The sequence below is a fragment of the Aulonocara sp. 'chitande type north' Nkhata Bay genome, linkage group LG7 (genome assembly GCF_057382095.1).
Source record: "Aulonocara sp. 'chitande type north' Nkhata Bay isolate Kocher_YH1m ecotype deep benthic linkage group LG7, A_spYH_male_GT1.1, whole genome shotgun sequence".
Classification (NCBI taxonomy): Eukaryota; Metazoa; Chordata; class Actinopteri; order Cichliformes; family Cichlidae; genus Aulonocara; species Aulonocara sp. 'chitande type north' Nkhata Bay.
This window is the reverse complement of record NC_141350.1, coordinates 28,468,486-28,488,928: the sequence shown is the minus strand read 5'-3', so window position 1 is coordinate 28,488,928 and position 20,443 is coordinate 28,468,486. Positions and strand designations below refer to the sequence as shown.

The 20,443-nt window shown below is 42.7% G+C and overlaps 2 protein-coding genes across 2 annotated transcripts; one reads left to right on the top strand and one right to left on the bottom strand.

Annotated features, from left to right (window-relative positions):
* Window positions 1-574: 574 nt before the first annotated feature.
* Window positions 575-3,844, bottom strand: LOC147325351 (stanniocalcin-like). Its single transcript, XM_086299867.1, has 5 exons — window positions 3,547-3,844; window positions 2,883-3,025; window positions 2,702-2,809; window positions 2,237-2,340; window positions 575-1,117 (listed from the first exon to the last, which is right to left on the bottom strand). The coding sequence occupies exons 1-5, from the start codon at window positions 3,659-3,661 to the stop codon at window positions 820-822; spliced, it is 768 nt and encodes a 255-aa protein (XP_086155993.1). The 5' UTR covers window positions 3,662-3,844; the 3' UTR covers window positions 575-819.
* Window positions 3,845-7,815: 3,971 nt separating this feature from the next.
* LOC147325350 (excitatory amino acid transporter 1-like) lies at window positions 7,816-19,998 on the top strand. Its single transcript, XM_086299856.1, has 11 exons — window positions 7,816-8,586; window positions 8,782-8,898; window positions 10,165-10,307; window positions 10,383-10,520; window positions 11,410-11,614; window positions 11,696-11,738; window positions 13,429-13,709; window positions 13,815-14,048; window positions 15,413-15,607; window positions 15,679-15,813; window positions 18,936-19,998. Exons 3-11 carry the CDS (start codon window positions 10,169-10,171, stop codon window positions 19,144-19,146), a joined length of 1,581 nt encoding a protein of 526 aa, XP_086155982.1. The 5' UTR covers window positions 7,816-8,586; window positions 8,782-8,898; window positions 10,165-10,168; the 3' UTR covers window positions 19,147-19,998.
* Window positions 19,999-20,443: the final 445 nt, after the last annotated feature.

Genomic DNA, 20,443 nt, shown 5'->3' with positions numbered 1-20,443 from the left:
TTCCTATTGGCTGCCCTGCAGCCAATCAGATCCCTCCAGGGCCTTTCTAAGCTGTTTGAAGGTGAATTGCAGGGTCTTACATGAGAATGATCGTATAAACAGTAAATACAGGACCGGTATCACCAATCATTTCAACTTGAATGAATCTATATAGCTTTAAATGTGAATACTGAATAAACATAAACACTTTTTAATGGCACTGCATGACATGCTTCTGTTGTTTTAAACATTCTGTATAAATAAAAATGGCCGGCTGTTGCGTGTCACGCTTTGTTGCTTTGTGATTTTGAACGGCATCATCTTAGCTCAATAACGATTCCTCCTGAACTGTCGGGCAGCTGAGCTTCAGGTTTGCAGCTCTGCTTTGTTCTAGTTTATTCAATGGCCTCTGTTTTAAGTTGAGGTTCTATTTTTTGTTGCCCTTCCTGAACTCATTCCAGTGTCAATAAAAGGTTTCAAACTGACCCAGAACGATTCATGTTTCTCCACGCTCAGCACTGTCACTCTACTGAAGCCCCGCCCACCCAGAGGAAGTCGGATTCATACAAGAACATGACAGGAGCCGAAAGCCATCACATCACATTGTTTATTTCTAACACAGAACCAGAGACAGCACAGATGAGCAACACGGAGTAAATGAGCTCCACGGCCAGCGTGAGAGCATCTCCTCACCTCCGCGGCCTCTTGTCCTCCTGCATAAATTAACTTAATAAAAATAAATATGCATTATAATAATAAGTTGCTTTTATAGTCAGTCGGTGGCTGGACTGATGTTTGTGTAGTCAGGGCTGGCTGTGTGTTTATATCAAGCTGCGTCAACTACTCGTGGGCTTTAACTCCGTCTTCTTCCTCCTGGCTGTCTACGGACCTCCTGGCGAACAGGTGAGTGGGGTCTCGGCCTCTGAAGCCCGGCTGGATGTTGAACACGGGCATGTTCCTCCAGCTTGAGGGGTTATTGTAGGCGGCTGAGCCGGATTCTGCGGTGCAGGGTTTGTTCTGGATGAGCTGGAGGAAGATTTCCATGTCGGGGCCCAACCGGGACACGATCCCGGCCCTCACCGCCACCACCGTCTGCTCGTCGCAGGCCTGCAGCGTCTGGAGCAGGGTGCTGTAGTACCTGCAGGCCAAACAGACACATGTTCATCTCAGACCTTGGCCTTCTGCTTGACAGTTTCAGATTTGCATCAAAATTTTACAGTACAAAATTTAAACATTTATAATAAGTGGTGTAAAAGTTTAGTTTCATACATCAAAAAAAGTTTTTAACGGCTGAAGATTTCTTAAAAATTGTCCGTCGACCCATTTCAGGCCTGTTTTTTCTGCACATTGAGACTGAGGCCATGTTTGAACATGAATATATCAAAAACTATCAAAGATGAAAGCCTGAAATCATTACCTAAATAATACTAAAACACAACACAGAATACGTCTGAACATTAGATTCTTAATTTTTTTTTTAAAAATCTAATTCAATAACACAATTGAACAAATATCACAAACTGTAAGAAGAAAAAGAAAGTTCTGGAATTTCCAGATGAAACTCAAATTATAACTGAGAAATAACTTTAATGTAAAACGAATTCTTTGTTAGTGAGTAATACAGTTCACAAGCACCAGGAGTCGCCCCTCAGCAGGCTTCCGGAAGGTGTCCAATCAGAAGAAAAAGGGCTTTTTTAAGAGTTCTTAAAGAGACAGGAGCTAATATAATGATTCCTCTTAAACTTGTTCTTAAGATATTTTTACGTTCTTACAACAATATTTTTAATTGCCACCACTATACAAACATCACATGAAGGTTTTACTCCAGGCTCCACTTAACAGTGTCCACAGTAAACTATATAGTAAAAATGTACAGTATGAAAAAACAGTGGTCAGCAGCAAATATGTACCATGCAACAGCACGTGAGAGGACAGATGGGACTCTTGAATACCATGTCTGTCAAACCACACACTGAAATTTACTGTATGAGCCCAAAGTTCTCTAAGAACTCCTCCCTAAATGTCCCCCTTTTATAACTGGCCATCCTCCAGAAACTAGCTGAGGGGCAGTAGCATGTACTTTTTAGGTGTAGCTGCAACTTTACTTTAAGGCCAATTTTATAATTATAGATTTATAAAACATGCTAAGAAGCTAAATTAGGTACCATGTATGTTATCGTGCTATTGCTTTAGCATCTCCACTCTAAAGCAGGTGCGAGCATTGCCTCACCATTTTGTATGTGTACTGGGTGCTCACCTGTTGGGAAAATGAGTAGGCACCTGCACCACCTCTCCAATGGCGTCAGGGTTAGTCCTAGCCACAGTGCAGATGTCCAGGCTGGTGTAGCACTCTTCTTGAACCTTCGATGAGATGGACAAACACTGACTTAGGATCATAGAAGCACTTTCTCCTCTCCTCTAACCTGCAGAGGTAACAGGATGCTACCACACTAAAAGGATGGGGTTAAAGCTAACAGTGATACAGGTGTTTTCATATATAAACTGATGGAGACACTGAACAGGTTAGCCTGGTTCTGCTGGAGTTGTCTCCAGTTAAAGGAGAGTTTGTCTTCCCCACCTTCACCAGCTGCTGCTGTGAGACATTCCTTGGGATTTTTAATATCTATATAATACGGAGCTTTAACTTCATGAGCAAAAGCTAAATAAAAAAGAACTGAAGTGATTTTTATAAGGCAGCACAGAAGTTTGTGAGCTGGCAAACCTCAGCGATCATCCTCTGGAAGATGTTGCAGCGGCGGATGGACTGGAAGACTTTGCCCGAAATTCCCTGAGACATGCAGTGCAGACTCTTCTTGACGAACGTCTTACCCTGTGGAGAGAACATTGAGGTCAGACGACAGGTGGAGGACAGGTGGAGGACAGGTGGACAGTAAGTCACTAACCTCGGTGTTGAAGCTTGCGGCGGTGTGCAGGAACAGCTCGCAGAGCTCGTGCATCCCGTCGGTGTCGCAGGTGGAGTTTTCCAGACAGGAGAAGAACCCACAGCCGACGGTCACGGCGCCGCTCAAACATCTGGCCACATCAGCTGCAAACACACAAACATGCTTCACACTGGACTCACAGAGCTTTCCAGATGATTGACCCATCAAGCAGTCGCATATGGGACAGATGTGACTTGAATATGATGCAAACAAATGGAAGGAAAATATGATTTGAATAGAAAAAAGTGACGCATAAATTATGTTTTTACAAATAGGGAGGGCAGGAAGTTTTCTAAAGTTATCAGTACTCCATACTGGAACTGAGATGATCACCCCCCCCCCCACCCCTTCAAAAAACAATACATGAGTCCATTAATGGTCGCTGATCAAACTTCAGCTTTCTTTTAAAAGACAGTTTTTATGCTAATAATACTTCAACGACAGACAGAAGTGAGAGGATGAAGAACACCTGCTGCTGTGTTTAGAAGATTTAAAGCCAATAACCGATCAAATATCAGCTTATTGATCCGGTAATAATCAGGTACAGACTCCAAACATTAATGCGTTCACTGCAGTACTTGTACTTGTAGCAGACTACTGTGAGTGCAGTAACACAAGTACTCACTCGGGCTGTTGGCGGAGAAACGGGCCCGGCGGGGAGCCGCCTCCTCCGGCAGAGGCTCGAAGGCGGAGGAGGAGCAGAGGAGGAGGAGGAGGAGCAGAGCGGAGCCGCGGAGCATGGTGCCTCACACTGAGGATAAAGATGAAGCAGCAGGAGGAGAACGTGCTGTGTGTCTGCTGTCTCCAGCTGAGTCTCCTGCATTTATACACAGTCAGCGGGGCTCGGACCAATCAGAGCGGAAGGTTTCGGTTGGGGGGGGCTGTTAATGGTTTATTGAGGAGTAATGAACTTGCGGAGTTAATTGGTTATTTCCACACGCAGAGGAGGAATTTCCGAGCAGCAGTGAACTCAGCGCATAAAGTTTGGACTTCAGGTTTGATTTAATGTGACAGAAACTCTCCTGAGCTCAAGTGTCACCTCAGCACACCTGAACATGAATATGGTGTCAGGTACAGCAGAGCTTTAACATGATAACATGGGGTCAACTGATCGGAGCGAACAGCTGTTCACATTGTGGAAGGTTAAATGAGCCGAACCCTCCACCAGCACTGCTGCATTCATACTTTTAATTCAATGCTGCAAAAATATTAAATAAATATTATTTCAATATTGGAGACTCAGACGGACTCCCGGCAGGTCAGCGACAGCCTGTGCCTGTGGTAGTCCTGAACCCTGAATCTAAACACCGAAGATCAACATCCGGAGGTTCACCTGTGTTTACATGTCAACACGTTCTCACGTGTGACGCATCAGAATAAAAGCATCAGGATAAACGAGCCTAATGTCTCCTATCAACTCGGGATAAGGTCACATTCACGAGGTCAGCCTCGCTCACTCTAACACTAACGGTGGAATTAAAGCGGAAGGTTTCGCTATGCTGCTGCTGTGACGTGACTGTGATGTGTTATCTTTACCGTGGGAAGTGGATGTGTTTAATTCCAGTCACGTTTCCAGATTTCCTGTGAGAGAAAACAAACAAGCACGCACTTACACACCGACACACACAAACTAGGATCGAGAACTGGAGTAAAGTAAAAGTACTTAGTACTTGCTCACAGGTCTGTCCAGGTACATTTCGCAGATTTTTGAATGGAGTCTGGTGGTCCCGTCCTGGTCGTCCTGATGCTGAAGCTTAGCCTACTTTCTGTTTTCTCCTTCAGTTTAAAACAACATGAAAACATTTATGAGCACTTTATTTTAAAAAAAGACATCATTCACCTGACACTTATTAACCTTTATGTTATTTAAACAGATTTTTACTGGTAACTTATTATTAATGATGACAGAGGTTTTATTAGACACAGCTGAGCGTTTTGCATTTTGGCATAATTTGTGAAACTTGAAATTGCTTTAGTACTGAATGGTAAAAATTAGGCTTTCTTGGGGGGTGGGGGTGGGGGGGTGTTGACCTGTAGTGTAGTTTTGATCTACTTTTGCTGCTGGTTCAGTGAATTTTGATTGAAGAGCGATGGAATCTGGACTTTGGGAATCTGTGAGATGTCCAGTTTCCGTATCGGATCGGCATGTCCTGTACATGGGATCCGTGCTTTGTGTGTGTGTGATTGCTGTAAAGTAAATAAAAAAGTAAAATTTAATTTATATAGCACCTTTCAAGATAAAAACCACAAAGTGCTTCACAGAAGCTAAAACATAAAAATAAAAATCAACCAAAAGCAAGTTTAAAAAGATGAGTTTTTAGCTGTTTTTTAAAAGCGACCACTGAGTCCACAGATCTCAGGCTCAAAGGGAGAGAGTTTCACAGTCTGGGGGCCACAGTTCCAAAAGCTTTGTCGCCTTTTGTTTTCAGCCTCATGTGTTGGACAACCAGCAAGCCCTGATCACATGACCTCAGGGACCTGCTGGGAATGTATGGATGTAAAAGTTCACTGATATATGTTGGTTTTTGTCCATGCAGAGCCCTGAAAGTCAAGGTCAAAACCTTAAAGTGGATTCTGAATTTAATAGGGAGCCAGTGCAGCTGGATCAGTAGGGGTGTGACATGGAAGTACTTGGAGGACTTGGTCAGAAGCTTTGCAGCAGCGTTCTGAACAACTTACAGATGCTCCAAAGAGGCTTTACATAAACAAGTAAACAAAGAATTACAATAATCCAGACGAGATGAAACAAATGCATGAATGACAATTTCTAATTCTGAGCCTGATACAATGGACTCAGCTTAGCAATGTTTCTCAGGTGATAAAAACAGGAGCAGACCAGAGATTTAGTCAGAGCTGAGTCAAGAGTTACACCAAGGTTCCTGACAGGTTTGGTAAATGTAGCAAGTGGGCCCAAGTTTGTGTATCTTTATGGTGATCTGTTGATAATCTAATCAGATTTCAATAAGCAATGTGCTGTTGATGAGGAAATTATATTTAATCAGGTTTTGTGTATAAAATCAATCATGTTATTGTTTTCACCAGCAGCCAGTCGCCGTCCCTCGTGAACCTGGTTCTGCTGGAGGTTTCTTCTTGCTTGAAAGGAGTTTTTCCTTCCCGCTGTCGCCAAGCTCTTGCTCTTGGTTTCTCTGTGTTATTATAGGTCCTTACCTGACAGCACGTCTCAAACTGAAGGCTGCAGGCCAAATGTGGCCCACCACATTGAGAGCTTCTGCATGATTGTCTTAAAATAAGTTTACTGTTTTCTGCTTAAAAGCGTATCAATGCATTTTAATTGTTTGAATCCCAGTGCCCCCGGTACCAGGGCGAGAGGGAGAACATCTGGTTTAACGTGATGTATTGCCAGATCTGTTATTTAAATATAGGTATGTGTGCCATCCACAGAAATGTCAGAATCTCATCTAAAAACTCATGAAACCATTTTAACTTGGTTGATAATTGATGCATCATAATGAGAGTCAGATGTGTTTCACTCAGTAATCAATAATTAAACTTTTGTTAAAGACGAGAAAAGCACAAGGGAAAAAAAACCTATACACAGCAATCATGAAACATGTCTTTAAAGTGAGAACCAGTGAAAACAAAGACCTTCATTTCATTATTTGATTATCCATAAAAGCAGAAACCACGGACAGGTGATCAGAGGTCTCTGCTCCTCGTCTTGTTCGTCTGAAGTGCTCGGCTTCTCTTTTTTGGATCTAGTTAAACTCGCTCTTTGTCTCATCAGCGTTTTGTGGGTGGTGTGGAAAAATCGACGTGTCTTATCAGCTCCCACGTTTAGATGGAGGCACGCTTGACCAGAGGAACCAGTGAACCTGCACGGCTCTGCTGACTTCATCAGCACGGAGGTCAAAGGTGCTGATAACCATCTGCACCCATCATGCTTCATCAACTCCCCCCACGGAAAACCTGCTGCCATAAAAACGGCAGCACTTGAGAGCAGCCCCTCACCTGAGCGTGGCCCTGAACACCAGGAGATTTATATTTTATATGGGAGCTTTGGAGAGTTTGGGGGAGTTATGAAGACTTCCGCATCAGCAGTGTGATTTCTTTTTCAGAAAAACTGAAATAAGTTTTTCTGGAAAGTTTTTAAAAAGGTACAAAAATGCCCATAGATGTGAAACAGGTGCAAGGTTTATATTTCATTTGTCAGGAGGTTCAACAAAAACTCGGGTGTGTGAATTTTCAGGCTTTGCTCACTCTTTTCTCACTCTGTTCCCAGGAAACAGAGAGCAAGGTCAGAGGTCAGAGTGAACTGTCTGCTGTCTGAAGCTTTGTTCTTGTGTTGTACACAGTCTGATGTTCTCATTCAGGGCAGGGATGAAGAGGAGGAGGAGTAAAAGGTTCTTATGAAGCCGCTCTACCTGAGCCTCACTCACAGCAGCAGCTGCTCTGTGTGTAAGCGCTTCCTGTCTGATGCAGTGTGAGCGATGCAGGTGAACCCGGGGTCAGGATCATGTTCAGGGACGAAGCTCCTGCTGAATACAGAACTCCTCATCTTCATCACAGTATATGATATGAAGCATGAAGCTCGGTATCAAGGAAACATCCTGCAGCCTCATCTGTCCTCTGCACAGGTCCGAGCACCATCAAAGGGTAAACGTGTCCAACCCCCCACTCTAACATCATCATCCTCAGGTGTTTAACTCACTTCCTGCTGAAAACATTTATCTAACAAGAAACACAGCACAACGTTTTGTTACTGCACACATTTAAAAAGCACGAGAAGAAGTGACGTAAGCTGAGAAACACCAAGTCTAAGGGCAGGGTGGCATACTGGGCAGCCAATCACAGCAATGAAGGGAGGCGGGGTTAACTGTCAGTATGGTGTGTGTGTGTGTGTGTGTGTGTGTGTGTGTGTGTGTGTGTGTGTGTGTGTGTGTCAAACCTCAAAAAAGATATTTAGTGTGAGTTCCATGGCCAGAGTAGAGGTCAAAGGTCACACATTGTGGGATCCATACGACTCCAGTTTCATTACAACTGGATGAAGAGTTTCTGACAGCGATCTAAAAATGAAACCAATTTTCACAAGATGTTACCGTTTCTGGCTTTAATGAAGAAGTTTCGGTCTGAGAAACAAGAGCAGCATAAAGTAAACCCAGCCTGCAGTCCGAAGCTTCGCCTCCAGCTTCACTAACAACCTCATCGTGTCAGAGATCAGAGCCGGTTCTCTGAGATGATCAGCTGATGCTGTTGTTTCTGTCGGTCAGATCCTGCTTTGAGCTCAGCCTGTTTTTAGGTATCGAAGGGCAGTATTAAAAATAGTAGCGAGTGTAGTAAAGCTGTCACAGGCCGATGTTCCTGCTTCATTCACTGCTGCCACAGTGACCGGGGAACAGTGTTTGTAGGAGGCTAGGCGACCTGATTTCAGGGGTATTCTTCACTAATTATACTCATCCCCCCGCGGGAACATGTTTCCATACAGTCAGGTCGCTCTTCATCTCAGCTTCACTTTGTTCAGCTAATTGTGGTGCGTCGTTTACTCCGAGGAGTAACCTCAAACTATACCACGTCCCGAGGGAGGTGCGGCTTATTGTTTGATTGGCATCCTTTCACATAAATATGTGGATGCTAACTGAGCATCAAAGTCACACTTCAAGCTGAAGAAGGAGAGGAGTGCAAAAGAGGTGAGGAAGAGCGTTTGGAGGTGAGGAAGAGCTGGAACTTTCAAAGGCAGATAATGTGTCAGTGAAACAATCCTGTGATGTTTCTCAGAAACTTTTTCATCCACCTGGGCTTTACCTGAAAGTGTGTCACAGGGCTAACAGTGTTATTATGGGAGGATCATTATCTCACCCGCCCCCCTCCTCTGGATGCCCCCTCCTGTCTTTTCTGGTTGCAGTCGAGTTCTGGTTCCCACACCGAGGAGCTTCATCGCTCAGACTCTCTGTCCCTCTGCTGCTTTCTCTCCCTGCCGGGTCAACCTCAGCGTCTGAAGGGCCAACGCCACACCCAACAGGTAGGTGAAGAGCAGCATCTATCTCTGATTTGGATTAAAACGCCTGAATCTAAGCCATCATAGATGGTAACCCTACCTTAACCTTTCCTCATGCGATGGTAAACTTTTTCAATTTCAGCTGGAATAATTAATTTGTTTGCTCTCTAATTGCCAAAAATGTAATTAAAAACGAGATGCATTATTATCTCCCGGGGTTAGGGTTGGGGATGGTCATTACTGACGATAACTTAGACCTCAGAGAGGAAAGAGATAATGAAATACAGAATGGTAATAGAAATACTTCAGAGGGCTAAGTCACCCTAACTTTGGAGCAAAAAAGTACTTGGGTCTAGGAAAAATATGTCTTTTATGTCTAATAGAGTTATTATGTTTTCTGTCATCTGATTTTGAAGCCTTGGGAGAACAGTTAGGGATTCAGATTATCATCAGTGATGAATATTGCCTTGATTACTCTGCGGACATGGCAGCTGGAGTCTCAGTGCCGCTTATCTGATGTTTGATGTCCATTGCCTGGGATGAATTGTACTGTAAATTCTCCAAAGATGAGTTTGTGGTCCCAAAGTGGGAAGTCCACACAGACCCTCACACTCACGATCAGATGACAACATTTACGTCACTCGTACCCAAGCAAGATCACAGACGTATAATTGAGGCTTTTGATGTGACAGGGTTCCCCTCTCAGCACCTATCAGGTCATAGGTGTCCCGTCTCAGGTTGGGGCAGTTTGTGTTTCAGCCACATGCTGTGGCACAGGCACAGTTTTAGAAATTAGATCATGTTACCTCTCAGATGAAATCTCACACATTAATTGGGACCTTGCATTTTTTTATGTTAAAAGATATTTAGTTGTTTCGAAGTAGGGAAATAATTCTATACAATGGGCTGGATATTAAACAAACCCAAGTACCCAACTCCTCTGGCGTAAAACGACCAACACAGTGGAGAATCCAACGAACGGCACAGAAGAAAACATGGCTAAAACAGCTCAAAGATGACATCGGAGATCGCAGAATAAATCTCGACGAGACCAGGACAATCGCCAACAATCGCAATGCATAGAAACGAGTTGTGAAGGAAATTCGACAACCACTGGCACCCACAGCAGCGTATGGGCTGAGGAGTTGATCCAGGCCTGGTGAAAATATAAGAAGGTGGATCCTTGACGGAAGCCTCAGTAATGAGCCAGTGCTTCAGTGCTGGTGAGTTCTGAAACCATCTAGGTTCACGAACCTAGTGACATCATGCTTCCATTTTTCATATTTTCAGCAGGATGCAGCGCATCAGGGAAAGCATTCACATTCGCACCATGAAGGCCAAGAGAAAAGTGGAGGAGATCTCTAAAGAGGACGTCCAGGCCTTCCTGAAGAAGAACTCCTTTGTGCTCTTCACAGTTGGAGCAGTTATTGTAGGTATGTACACCTGCTGCAAAACAGAGACATCTCTTCAGTTTTGTAGTTGTTAATAGGAACGTGCTCTGACTGCAGGAATCGTTCTCGGATTCGTGCTGCGCCCCTACAAAATGACCTATCGAGAAGTGAAGTACTTCTCCTTCCCTGGAGAGCTGCTGATGAGGATGCTGCAGATGTTGGTCCTGCCTTTGCTGATCTCCAGTCTAATAACAGGTACAGTGCACAGCTCAGTGGTCATCCTCCAAGTTTGGAAAAGAAATGGTGACCAACCAGTCAGAAAAGTGGTTTGTAACTGTGATGGCGACAACTGCTGTAAAGTGTCATCAGCTACGTTCACCTTTAACCTCGGTATGATTTGTTATTAAGCTGTTTCCTTAAAACCTCTTAACATCATCAGCAAACCGTCAGGACTTTGGCTGTTACCTCTAAATTAGGCCTAAACGCTTTGTTGGTTTTACTAAGCTCCCTCTGGGTTAGGTGGGGTTTGGGTTATGTTAAAATCATTTTCCTAGCATTTTCACCTCAAGAAATCTTTGAGGATTGTGAAAATCTCTTTACATTACAGGTAAGCACTGATGGATGGTGTGCATTACTGTGTGACTTCACAACATAATCACTGTACATGCTGGGCTGTAATAACCTGACAGACACAAAATGTAGTAATTTTCACACCATGAAAAGATCAGCAGTGTCCCAGCTGAGCTGATGGAGGTGGTTCAGAGGGAGGTCGTCCCTACAAACTAATACTCACTGAGAGTCAGCCTTCAGCCCGGTCTGGTGATGAAGAGGTTCCCACTGATTCACTAACAAAAGAGGCAAAATTGAACTTTTTTTTCTGCTGTAACCAAGCATCGACCTCCAGGGTTGGAATATGTAGCTGAATTCTAAGTCAGTCATTACCATTAACCATTAATACTAAAATAAGTCATCCCTCTCCTCTCTCACTGAATACCTGTTTTTCTCTGACAGGATTTGTTTTTTAAACCATCAAATGTTCATCCATTAAACTCATATGTTGTTAGACGATTAATTCATAACATTCCTACTATGATCTGGAAAAACTGTGTTAATGATCAAACATATCCCGCCCTCTTTCCATCAGGAATGGCAGCTTTGGACAGCAAAGCCTCAGGAAAGATGGGCATGAGAGCCGTGATTTACTACATGACCACAACCATTATCGCAGTGTTCATCGGTATCATCATCGTGCTCATCATCCACCCGGGAAAAGGCTCTAAAGATGAGTTTGGGAAGCAGCAGACCATCGAGCAAGTCAGTCCTGCCGATGCCTTCCTGGACCTGATCAGGTAGCTACAACAGTGATGCAGTCACAGTTTTAACTGAAGTTAGTCCACGCTGTCTCAGAATGATCTGTTTTCTCATTTCAGAAATATGTTCCCACCAAACTTGGTCCAAGCCTGCACGGAACAGGTGAGCTTTATCTTTTATACCTGGTAAACTAGCTCCTGCAGCTGTTATCACTGGAACAGAAATGTTGGCATGTTAATCTCTCCAGCTGGATCATAGATCGTTTATTCCAACTACATGTTGGTGTGTACAGAGTGCTTGGAAATTTCAGCTGAACAAAGCTCAGTCTTTAAGCACTGATGAAACTTGACATGCTACTAGTCTTTTTAACCTGATGTCACCCTGAAGCTCTCACTGGGTCTGAAATTTTCCTTCCTGCCAACTCCAGCTCACTGAACGATTACAGCTCCAAGAATCTTTCAGCATGAACCCGAAATGAACCCACAGCTCGCTCCTTTTCACCTCTCACCTCTTCTTCACCCTCTCATTCACATAGAGATGCTGAGGTGCAGAAGTTTACCTCTCACTGGTTTCCAGGAGACAACAGAACAGCTCCAAACATGTCAAACTCAGAGCTTCATCTGACAAAATCAGCAGACACAGAAGTGAGACGATGGCTGTGCTGTGATTTCAGGTCCATTCACATGAATGTCTCACTTTATACAGCCTCCCTGACCGTGCCATCAGGCTGAGCTGGTATGCACTGCAGTCAGATCCAGCCTGAACATTAAAGTGACGTACACTTTTAAGTGAAAGCACTGAAGATGACTTTACCAGCAGTCCAAAAAACACTTAGCTTTGTTTAAAAAGTTTCATTTAAATAATTGACATTTACATTCATGAGAAAAGTTAAAGAACTCTTCTTGCTCTTCTTCACCACTCTCACACTGGCTAATGGCGCCGTACGACAAAAGTGGCCTCATATCCACTGATGAAGCTGCTGGTTTACTGTTGTTTCTGCAGGTCGTGCACCCCTCGATTTTTGTAACCTGGCATGTTTTGCTGCTGCTGAAGCAGCGGGGTTGAAGACACGCGTGTACAATCATGTTTTAATGATCCATCAGTGAGAGACTCCGAGATTCATTGATTTTACAGAGAGAGACAACTTCTGGTTGCAAAAAGTTTCTAAATAAAAGTTGTGCAGATGTTGACGGTGGAGAGGTTTTTGTATAAGAGCTGGTCTTGATTATCAGTAGATCAGAACCAAACCACGCTCACTCGGAAGAGGAACCTGATGAGAAATTAATGCTTAACAGGGACACTCAAACTGGAGTCCATTTTTAATCCTGATATGAGATAAAAAAGCAGTTAGGGGCAGATTTTTCCCTCTAAAAATTAAAACTCTCTAAACACAGGTGCACATTAACCAAACTCAAACCCCAGAGGGTTTACTTGTGATGGTGAAGAAGGACTTTGAATAGAAATTATAAATCTTACTGATTTTTTTTTTCTCTTCTAGTAATACTTCCTGAATAACGTTATCTCCTGGTCTCCTGGAAAAAACGGTCATGATTTGATGGCTAAGTCTGAGCTGTAGACAGGCTGATGTTGATGCTGTTTAGACAGAGAATAGCAATCAGTTCAAATGGTTTCTCAATAAATATTGATCAAATATTCGCAAAGAAGAAATAAAATGCATCGTTTTTGGTTACTAAATGATGGTGGACGAGACAACGTCAGAGTAATATTACTGCGCCTATTTTTAAAACAATATAAACACTTTTAAGCCATTTACATCTAAACTCTCTGATTTGTTGCGTGCTGAACTGTTCCGCTCGTCTAACCTTATTCCTTTAATTCTCCCATTCTCCAGTTCAAAACCAAATATGGAAAACGAACAGTTCATGTGACGGTGACTGTGAATGACACCCTCTTTAACTCAACCAACGGCACCCAGGAGACCATGGAGATCACAAGAGAGGAAGTTATCCCGGTGCCAGGTCAAGTGAACGGGGTCAATGCTCTCGGGCTGGTGGTCTTCTCCATGTGCTTTGGTCTAATCATTGGCAACATGAAAGAGCAGGGCCAGCTCCTGCGGGATTTTTTTGACAGCCTGAACGAAGCCATCATGCGCCTGGTCGCCATCATTATGTGGTAAAACATCTGAGATTTCACTGGGAAATGTTTTGAATAAAAAGCAGTTCCCTGTCCACCATGAAAGTTATCTGCAGTAACGCACCACTCTTCACTTCTTCTCAGGTATGCCCCCATTGGCATCTTGTTCCTGATTGCAGGAAAGATTGTGGAGATGGACGATCTGACCCAGATGGGTGGCCAGCTGGGCATGTATACCATCACGGTCATCATCGGCTTGATGATCCATGCTGTTCTTATTCTGCCCACTCTTTATTTTGTCATTACTCGCCAGAACCCCTTCATCTTCATCGCAGGGCTCCTGCAAGCTTTGGTAACGGCTCTGGGGACCTCCTCCAGGTGAGCAACTTCTACCAAACTTCAACAAATGGAAGTTTTGGTGTTTTCTATTGACAGAAACACCAAAACACACCAATTTTCTTTTTGTTCATTAAATATACTTTTGCCAGAGAAGATGAGCCAAGTTACTCAAAAGACAGAAATATTTGACCTTAACTGGTGCATTCTAGTTGCAGTCATTGTTGTAAACAGCTGTAGTTGTAGCTGTAGATGTAATGGTTGATGTAAGTTGCGTTGGTTGGTTTCGTTGTCTAATGAGTGAGCCAAATGTGGCTGAAACTTAAAAAACTACAACTAAGATGGTCCAGTTTATATGGACTTCAGGTACATGTAAACTGGATCGTTTGGGTGAAACTCATCTTAAATAATTTCTGTCAATCACACATTAATTCATATCTGAGGGCCCTCAAAGATCCAAATAAATGTCTTCCATCTCACCATTTAGTTTTCAGGCTTTAACTTTGTCAAGGTTTGTTCATGTTTGAGGTTACTTACAAAAAAAGTATACTATACTCATAAATATGCACTGATTAGTCCGTAATTAGATTTTCTGACAAAGTGATCTGTTCTCATAAACTTAAGATTCATCTGTTACGTAGGAGCGGGCACCGGTTTGTGGAAGCTGTGGAAGGACATCTCCCGTTTTTGTGGATGTGGTTATTAGATATATGATCCTTCCATCTCCAGACAGCTGAAAATGAGTCAGCTAAACAAAAACAGCTGCTTCTAACATCATGCTAGCTAATGTTAGGATCAGATGTACTAAAAATGACACTTTCCTTCTAATGTGCTCAGCGTGCAATAAGTTTAAATCTACTGCAAAATCTGTTTCACTAACAGCAGCTAAAAGCAGTTAACAGAAGCTAACAGCAGCTGACAGTAGCATATCCAAAGCAACTTATCTCAGTATGGCCGTCATTGTTCAGAGGTGGTTTAGTTGAATAGTTGGTTAACTGGTTGTAGGTGGTTGGTTGCAGTTTTCAGTTTAGTTGACATGCTACATGCTGTAGGGTGTGTTGTTGCTGTTCAGTTGCAGTGGTTTGGGTAATGTCAGCAGTTGTTTTGCTGCTGTAGTTGCAGTAAATGGTTTAGTTCCAGGAGCAGTACGTAGTTGCAGCTGTTGTCGTAGATATATGAGCTGGTTATTGTTCTGTGAAAACCTCTTTCTAAAACACGATCTTGTTCTTCTTGTTGACATGTTCCGTTATTTTTACCACATTTATTGTTTCAACTAGAGATGTCTGTAAATGAGGCGTAAAAAATGAACCCGCTCTCGGTGCTGAGCACTATAATAGTGTGTCTGAAACACTTTTCTCTGTTTCTCTGGATGCTTTAAAATCCTCCTCCTCTCTGCTATCATGCAGCTCGGCCACGCTGCCAGTCACCTTTAAATGTCTGGAAGAAAACAACAGAATCGATAAGAGGATCACTCGCTTTGTGCTGCCCGTGGGCGCCACCATCAACATGGACGGAACCGCACTGTATGAAGCATTGGCAGCCATCTTCATTGCTCAGGTCAACAACATGGAGATGAACTTTGGACAGATTATCACCATCAGGTAACTAAAGTCCTAACAGGCGTCTTCATACTCAAACTCTGTGGATTTATGTCTCTTTCTCCTTCTAAAAGTATCACAGCAACTGCAGCCAGCATTGGTGCTGCCGGCATCCCTCAGGCAGGTCTGGTTACCATGGTGATTGTGCTGACCTCCGTCGGACTTCCCACTGATGACATCACTCTCATCATTGCAGTTGATTGGTTCCTGTAAGTACCTTCTTGTTGGTAATCACTGTTGGTAGACCAGCTCACTCATCATGTAAATGTAGGCAACAAGACCTTCACAAGTGCTGATCTTCATCAGCACTTTGTTGTGTTTGTCTTCATCGCCGGTGGCTTCACTGTTTTAGTGCTTAAAGGACCTCCGCTGTGCTGGTTAGACTCCGATTTATCCCACAGATTCCAGTTTGAACAGAGAGTCTTGGTGTTTCACGGGGCTCTGTACTCGGACCATTACACATGCTTCGCCAAGACCAAGGCCTTTAAACACAAGGCCACTGGATGGCTTTGGAAAATGTGAAGGAAAGCATAGATTTTGGACTTTTAACAGTATTTTCATATGTTTTACAAGTTTCACAGCCTTTCCTACTGATATGGCCATTCATACTACACCAAAGTATCTAAGTAAGAGATAAACATTATCAGAAAACATCTTGTTTTTCACCATCTACGATAGAAATTTAAAATTTATATTCAATTCAATTGTATTCATATCATGCAAAATCACAGCAGTTGCCTCAAGGTGTTTATGATGGTACTAAAGACAGAAAGAAAGAAACTACGAAAAATGTTGTATTTGATCACTACAGCTCACTCTGGGCAATCAGCTAGCAGAACCTTCTCTGTTGTTTTACCCATTTAGTTCTTACAATTTAAGCTGCATTGTGGCATATTTCTTTCATTTTCTACGGCCACTTTTATTTATCATGCAGAAAAGCAGAAAAACTGAGACATCCTGTTAAACTTACACTTCTTTTTCTTATACTAAAATATTTCAGGCATTAAACGCGCAGGTAAACCTCCTTACACTGACAGAAAGGCGAGTTTCACTGGTGTGATCCATTTAAAATCAAAGTGATCCATCAAGTAATGTGAGTTAGACATCCTTACAGTAGACGACATTAGAAAACATTGCATACACATACATTCAATAAAGCTACTGTTTAACAAACTGTTTAATGAACAAGATCAGCTTTGTGGGATTTGAGTACCTGGATGATTGGATCCACAGGGAGGTTAGTGTTGATGTTACCTTAACAATAACATTATTTCACCACTCTGTAATCAGTAGCTTTCCAGAACCTTCGCTTTTGAAACCACTCTTTTTCAGTGCTAATGTGAAAGGAGTCTTATCAAGTATAAACGCTGTTGTGTAAAGTACCCGTACATGAATTATCTCTCATTTAAAGGTCAAATACAGCTCCATGTCTACAACCACCTAGTGACACATTTTTCCCGCTCCCATGAGTCTCGCTCCACATCTTCCCTTTTGTATTAAATATTTTTGCAGTGAGTTTTAACATAGAAACATAATTAGGTTTCCCAAATTAATCGTTTCAATTAGAATACCCTTCCCTGAAATTACTCAGCTAACTGGGGTAATAAGAAAAAACTCTGCTCTAACTAGGATGCTTCAGGAGGACTTTCCACCTGGAACAGAAGGAAGTGAAGAGCCTGATATGCCAACTCTGCTCAGTTATCCTGGTTTATGCCACAAAGTCCGAATATCTATCGCCCATCCATTCATCTGTCCATCCAACCATCTATTCAATTCAATTTAATTCAACTTTTACAGCACCAAATCACAACAGTTGCCTCAAGGCACTTTATATTGCGTTATTAGTAGTAGTATAATATTTTACAATAATACAAAGAAAACAGAGAAAACTCCAACAATCATATGACCCCCTATGAGCAAGCACTTTGGTGACACTGGGAAGGAAAAGTTTTAACTTCCAGCAGAACCAGGCTCAGAGAGGGGCGGCAATCTGCCACCACCGTTTGGGGTGAGGGGAGGAAGACAGGACAAGGACATGCTGTGGAAGAGAGCCAGAGAGTAAAAACAAGTATGATTAAATGCAGAAAGGTCTATTAACATTTGATGCGTAAAGAAGAAACACTCAGTGCATCATGGGAATCCCCCAGCAGCCTGGTGAAAGTTTTAAGCCTAATCTTAAAAGTAGAGATAGTGTCTGTCTCCTGAATCCAAACTAGAAGCTGGTTCCACAGAAGAGGGGCCTGAAAACTGAAGGCTCTCCCTCCCATTCTACTTTTAAATACTCTAGGAACAACAAGAAAGCCTGCAGTGCGAGAGCGAAGTGCTCTAATAGGGTGATATGGTACTACAAGGTCATTAAGATAAGATGGGGCCTGATTATTTAAGACCTTGTATGTGAGGAGCAGGATTTTAAATTCCAGATTTTACAGGGAGCTAATTAAGTGAAGCCAATACAGGAGAAATCTGCTCTCTCTTTCTAGTCCCTGTCAGGACTCTTGCTGCAGCATTTTGGATTAGCTGAAGGCTTTTCAGGGAAGAGCGAATAACGAATTACAGTAGTCCAGCCTAGAAGTAATAAATGCGATAAATGCATTAAGTACTTTTTCAGCATCACTCTGAGACAGGATATTCCTAATTTTAGAGATATTGCACAAATGGAAGAAAACAGTTCTACATATTTGTTTAATACGTGTATTGAAGGACATATCCTGGTCAAAAATGACTCCAAGGTTCCTCACAGTGTTACTGGAGGCCAAGGTAATGCCATCCAGAGTAAGAATCTGGTTAGATACCATATTTCTAAGATTTGTTCAGGTGCTATGTTCAGCTTTTTGGTCTGTGGTTGCTGTTTTTATACCCTAACCAGAAAACCAGCTGGCTCTCAGACCAACTGGTGTTCTCCGTGTTTTGCTGTTTGCAGCTTCAGACACTCATACGTCTGTGTAATGAGAGCGTATGGAAGCCTGCAGGAAGCAGAAAGTTCAGAGAGGTGTGCAGGACGTTTGAAAGTAGGCCAATCCTTTCACGTGCTCCGCTCTGAAAGCTCATTCACAGACTGTAGACCTGTGATAAAGATTAAATCCACAAAGTTCCAGAAAGCTTAGTGTTTCCGAACAGGAACAACCTCTGCAGCATCCATTTCCACAGAATAAAAACTGTTTATTCTGCTTTCAGCAGGCTTCCAGAACACAATTATTGTTTTATAAATCAGGAGATTAATGAAGGTGTTTCTGTGGATCTTTTAAAGATTTCTTCCTTTGAATGGACAGTCTGAAAGCACACGTGCTCGCCCTTTGTGTGTCTTTGCCCTCTGACCTCTGGTTTCTTATAGGGATCGTCTGCGCACTACCACCAATGTCCTGGGCGACTCGATTGGCGCTGGCATTGTCGAGTTCCTGTCCCGACACGAGCTCCGCAGCAAAGATGTGGAGATGGGAAACTCAGTGCTGGAGGAGAAGGAGAGAAAGAAACCTTACAAACTCATCTCCCAGGACAGCGACTTCGAGAATGACAAACGCGGCCACAGCGAATCCAACATGTAGCTCTGAGGTCGGCAGGTGCGCATGTAGGGTTCCCGACTCCCAGAGCGGGGACCGGATCTACTGTCATGACTTCACATCGTGGCTTTGTTAACATTCCTTTACTGGTCCATCCCAGAGGCCAAAACCACATCATCCATCAGTGTGTCACATAGTTAGCTAGTGTCCGACTTGTGTTTGCTGCTCTAATTACAGGCTGGGCGTCGGCCATATAAAAGGACCCCCAATAAAAGGAAGTGGGGACAAAGCTCATCTGTTAAACTGAAAAATATAATCACACTCTGTGGTTTCAGTCACAGACTGTATAAAAAGATAGAAACAGTCATCACTAGTTTGACTCTAGACCTTCATTAATCTCACGATTTATTAAACACGACTCGGTAATAAACCATTCACTGAGGTCAAAGGTGAAGGGAGGAGGAGGGGCATATCAATACATACATCTGTGAAACAAGAGTTGCTCCCTGTTGGTTGTTACCAAGAATGAAGTTCCAATCTTTTACATATAGTCGGTGATTTTGACCTAATTTAAAATCCTAAAAGAGTTGCTTTATCTTCCTGACTTTAGCATACTGATATTGTGATTATTATTATTATTTTATAGCTTAGTGATACCGCCTCATGCACACACCTAAACCTTTGCACTCTGTGTGTGAGTCAGCAAGACTCACTGAGGTTTTTATAAAGTGCTAATGTACGTTAGACATGAAACATAAACGTGTTAACGTTAATGATTTCATCATAAAGCTGTAAATTGGTGTTTTGTTTATTCTGACTTCAGTGAAATAAACAGAGCAAATCACTTCCTGTCTGTGTCCTTTCATCTGAAATATGGAACATGAAATAATAAAATCTGTGTGGTATGAAATACAAAGGCTGCTTTGTTTGCATGCGTGTCAAATGAAGTGTGTCATGCACATTGAGGGTTTTGGAACAATTTGCAAACCGGAGACACAAACTGACGATCATGAGGAAGCTCGTAACTAATCAGGACGAGCAGCCGGCAGCTATAACAACTATAAAAACATCTCACAAACCTTCATCTGTGGCATATTTTTGGCTTTCTGCTAAATGCTTCTTAACTGCTGCTGGGTGTGTTGTGTGGCCCTCGTTACACCGACTCTCATTATCATTAGAATAAAGCACTGTATGAATAAATATTTAAAAAATTTGACCTGAGGAAGTATATAAACCCTCTCCTCGTTCCTGCTGCTCTCTGACTCTGATTGGTCACTTTCAAAATAAACTTCCTGTTTCCCCCTGCTGGCCATCAGAGAGGATGCAGGATCTGATTAAACTC

Bases quoted from the DNA above. Each gene is read 5' to 3' on its own strand.
- LOC147325351 (XM_086299867.1), bottom strand. From the start codon at position 3,661: ATGCTCCGCGGCTCCGCTCTGCTCCTCCTCCTCCTCCTCTGCTCCTCC. The intron at 3,026-3,546 runs GTGAGTACTTGT...GTGTGTTTGCAG, and splicing joins TTTCTCCGCCAACAGCCCGA to CTGATGTGGCCAGATGTTTG. The intron at 1,118-2,236 runs GTGAGCACCCAG...TTTGGCCTGCAG, and splicing joins CCTACTCATTTTCCCAACAG to GTACTACAGCACCCTGCTCC.
- LOC147325350 (XM_086299856.1), top strand. From the start codon at position 10,169: ATGCAGCGCATCAGGGAAAGCATTCACATTCGCACCATGAAGGCCAAG. The intron at 14,049-15,412 runs GTGAGCAACTTC...GCTATCATGCAG, and splicing joins GCTCTGGGGACCTCCTCCAG to CTCGGCCACGCTGCCAGTCA. The intron at 15,814-18,935 runs GTAAGTACCTTC...GGTTTCTTATAG, and splicing joins ATTGCAGTTGATTGGTTCCT to GGATCGTCTGCGCACTACCA.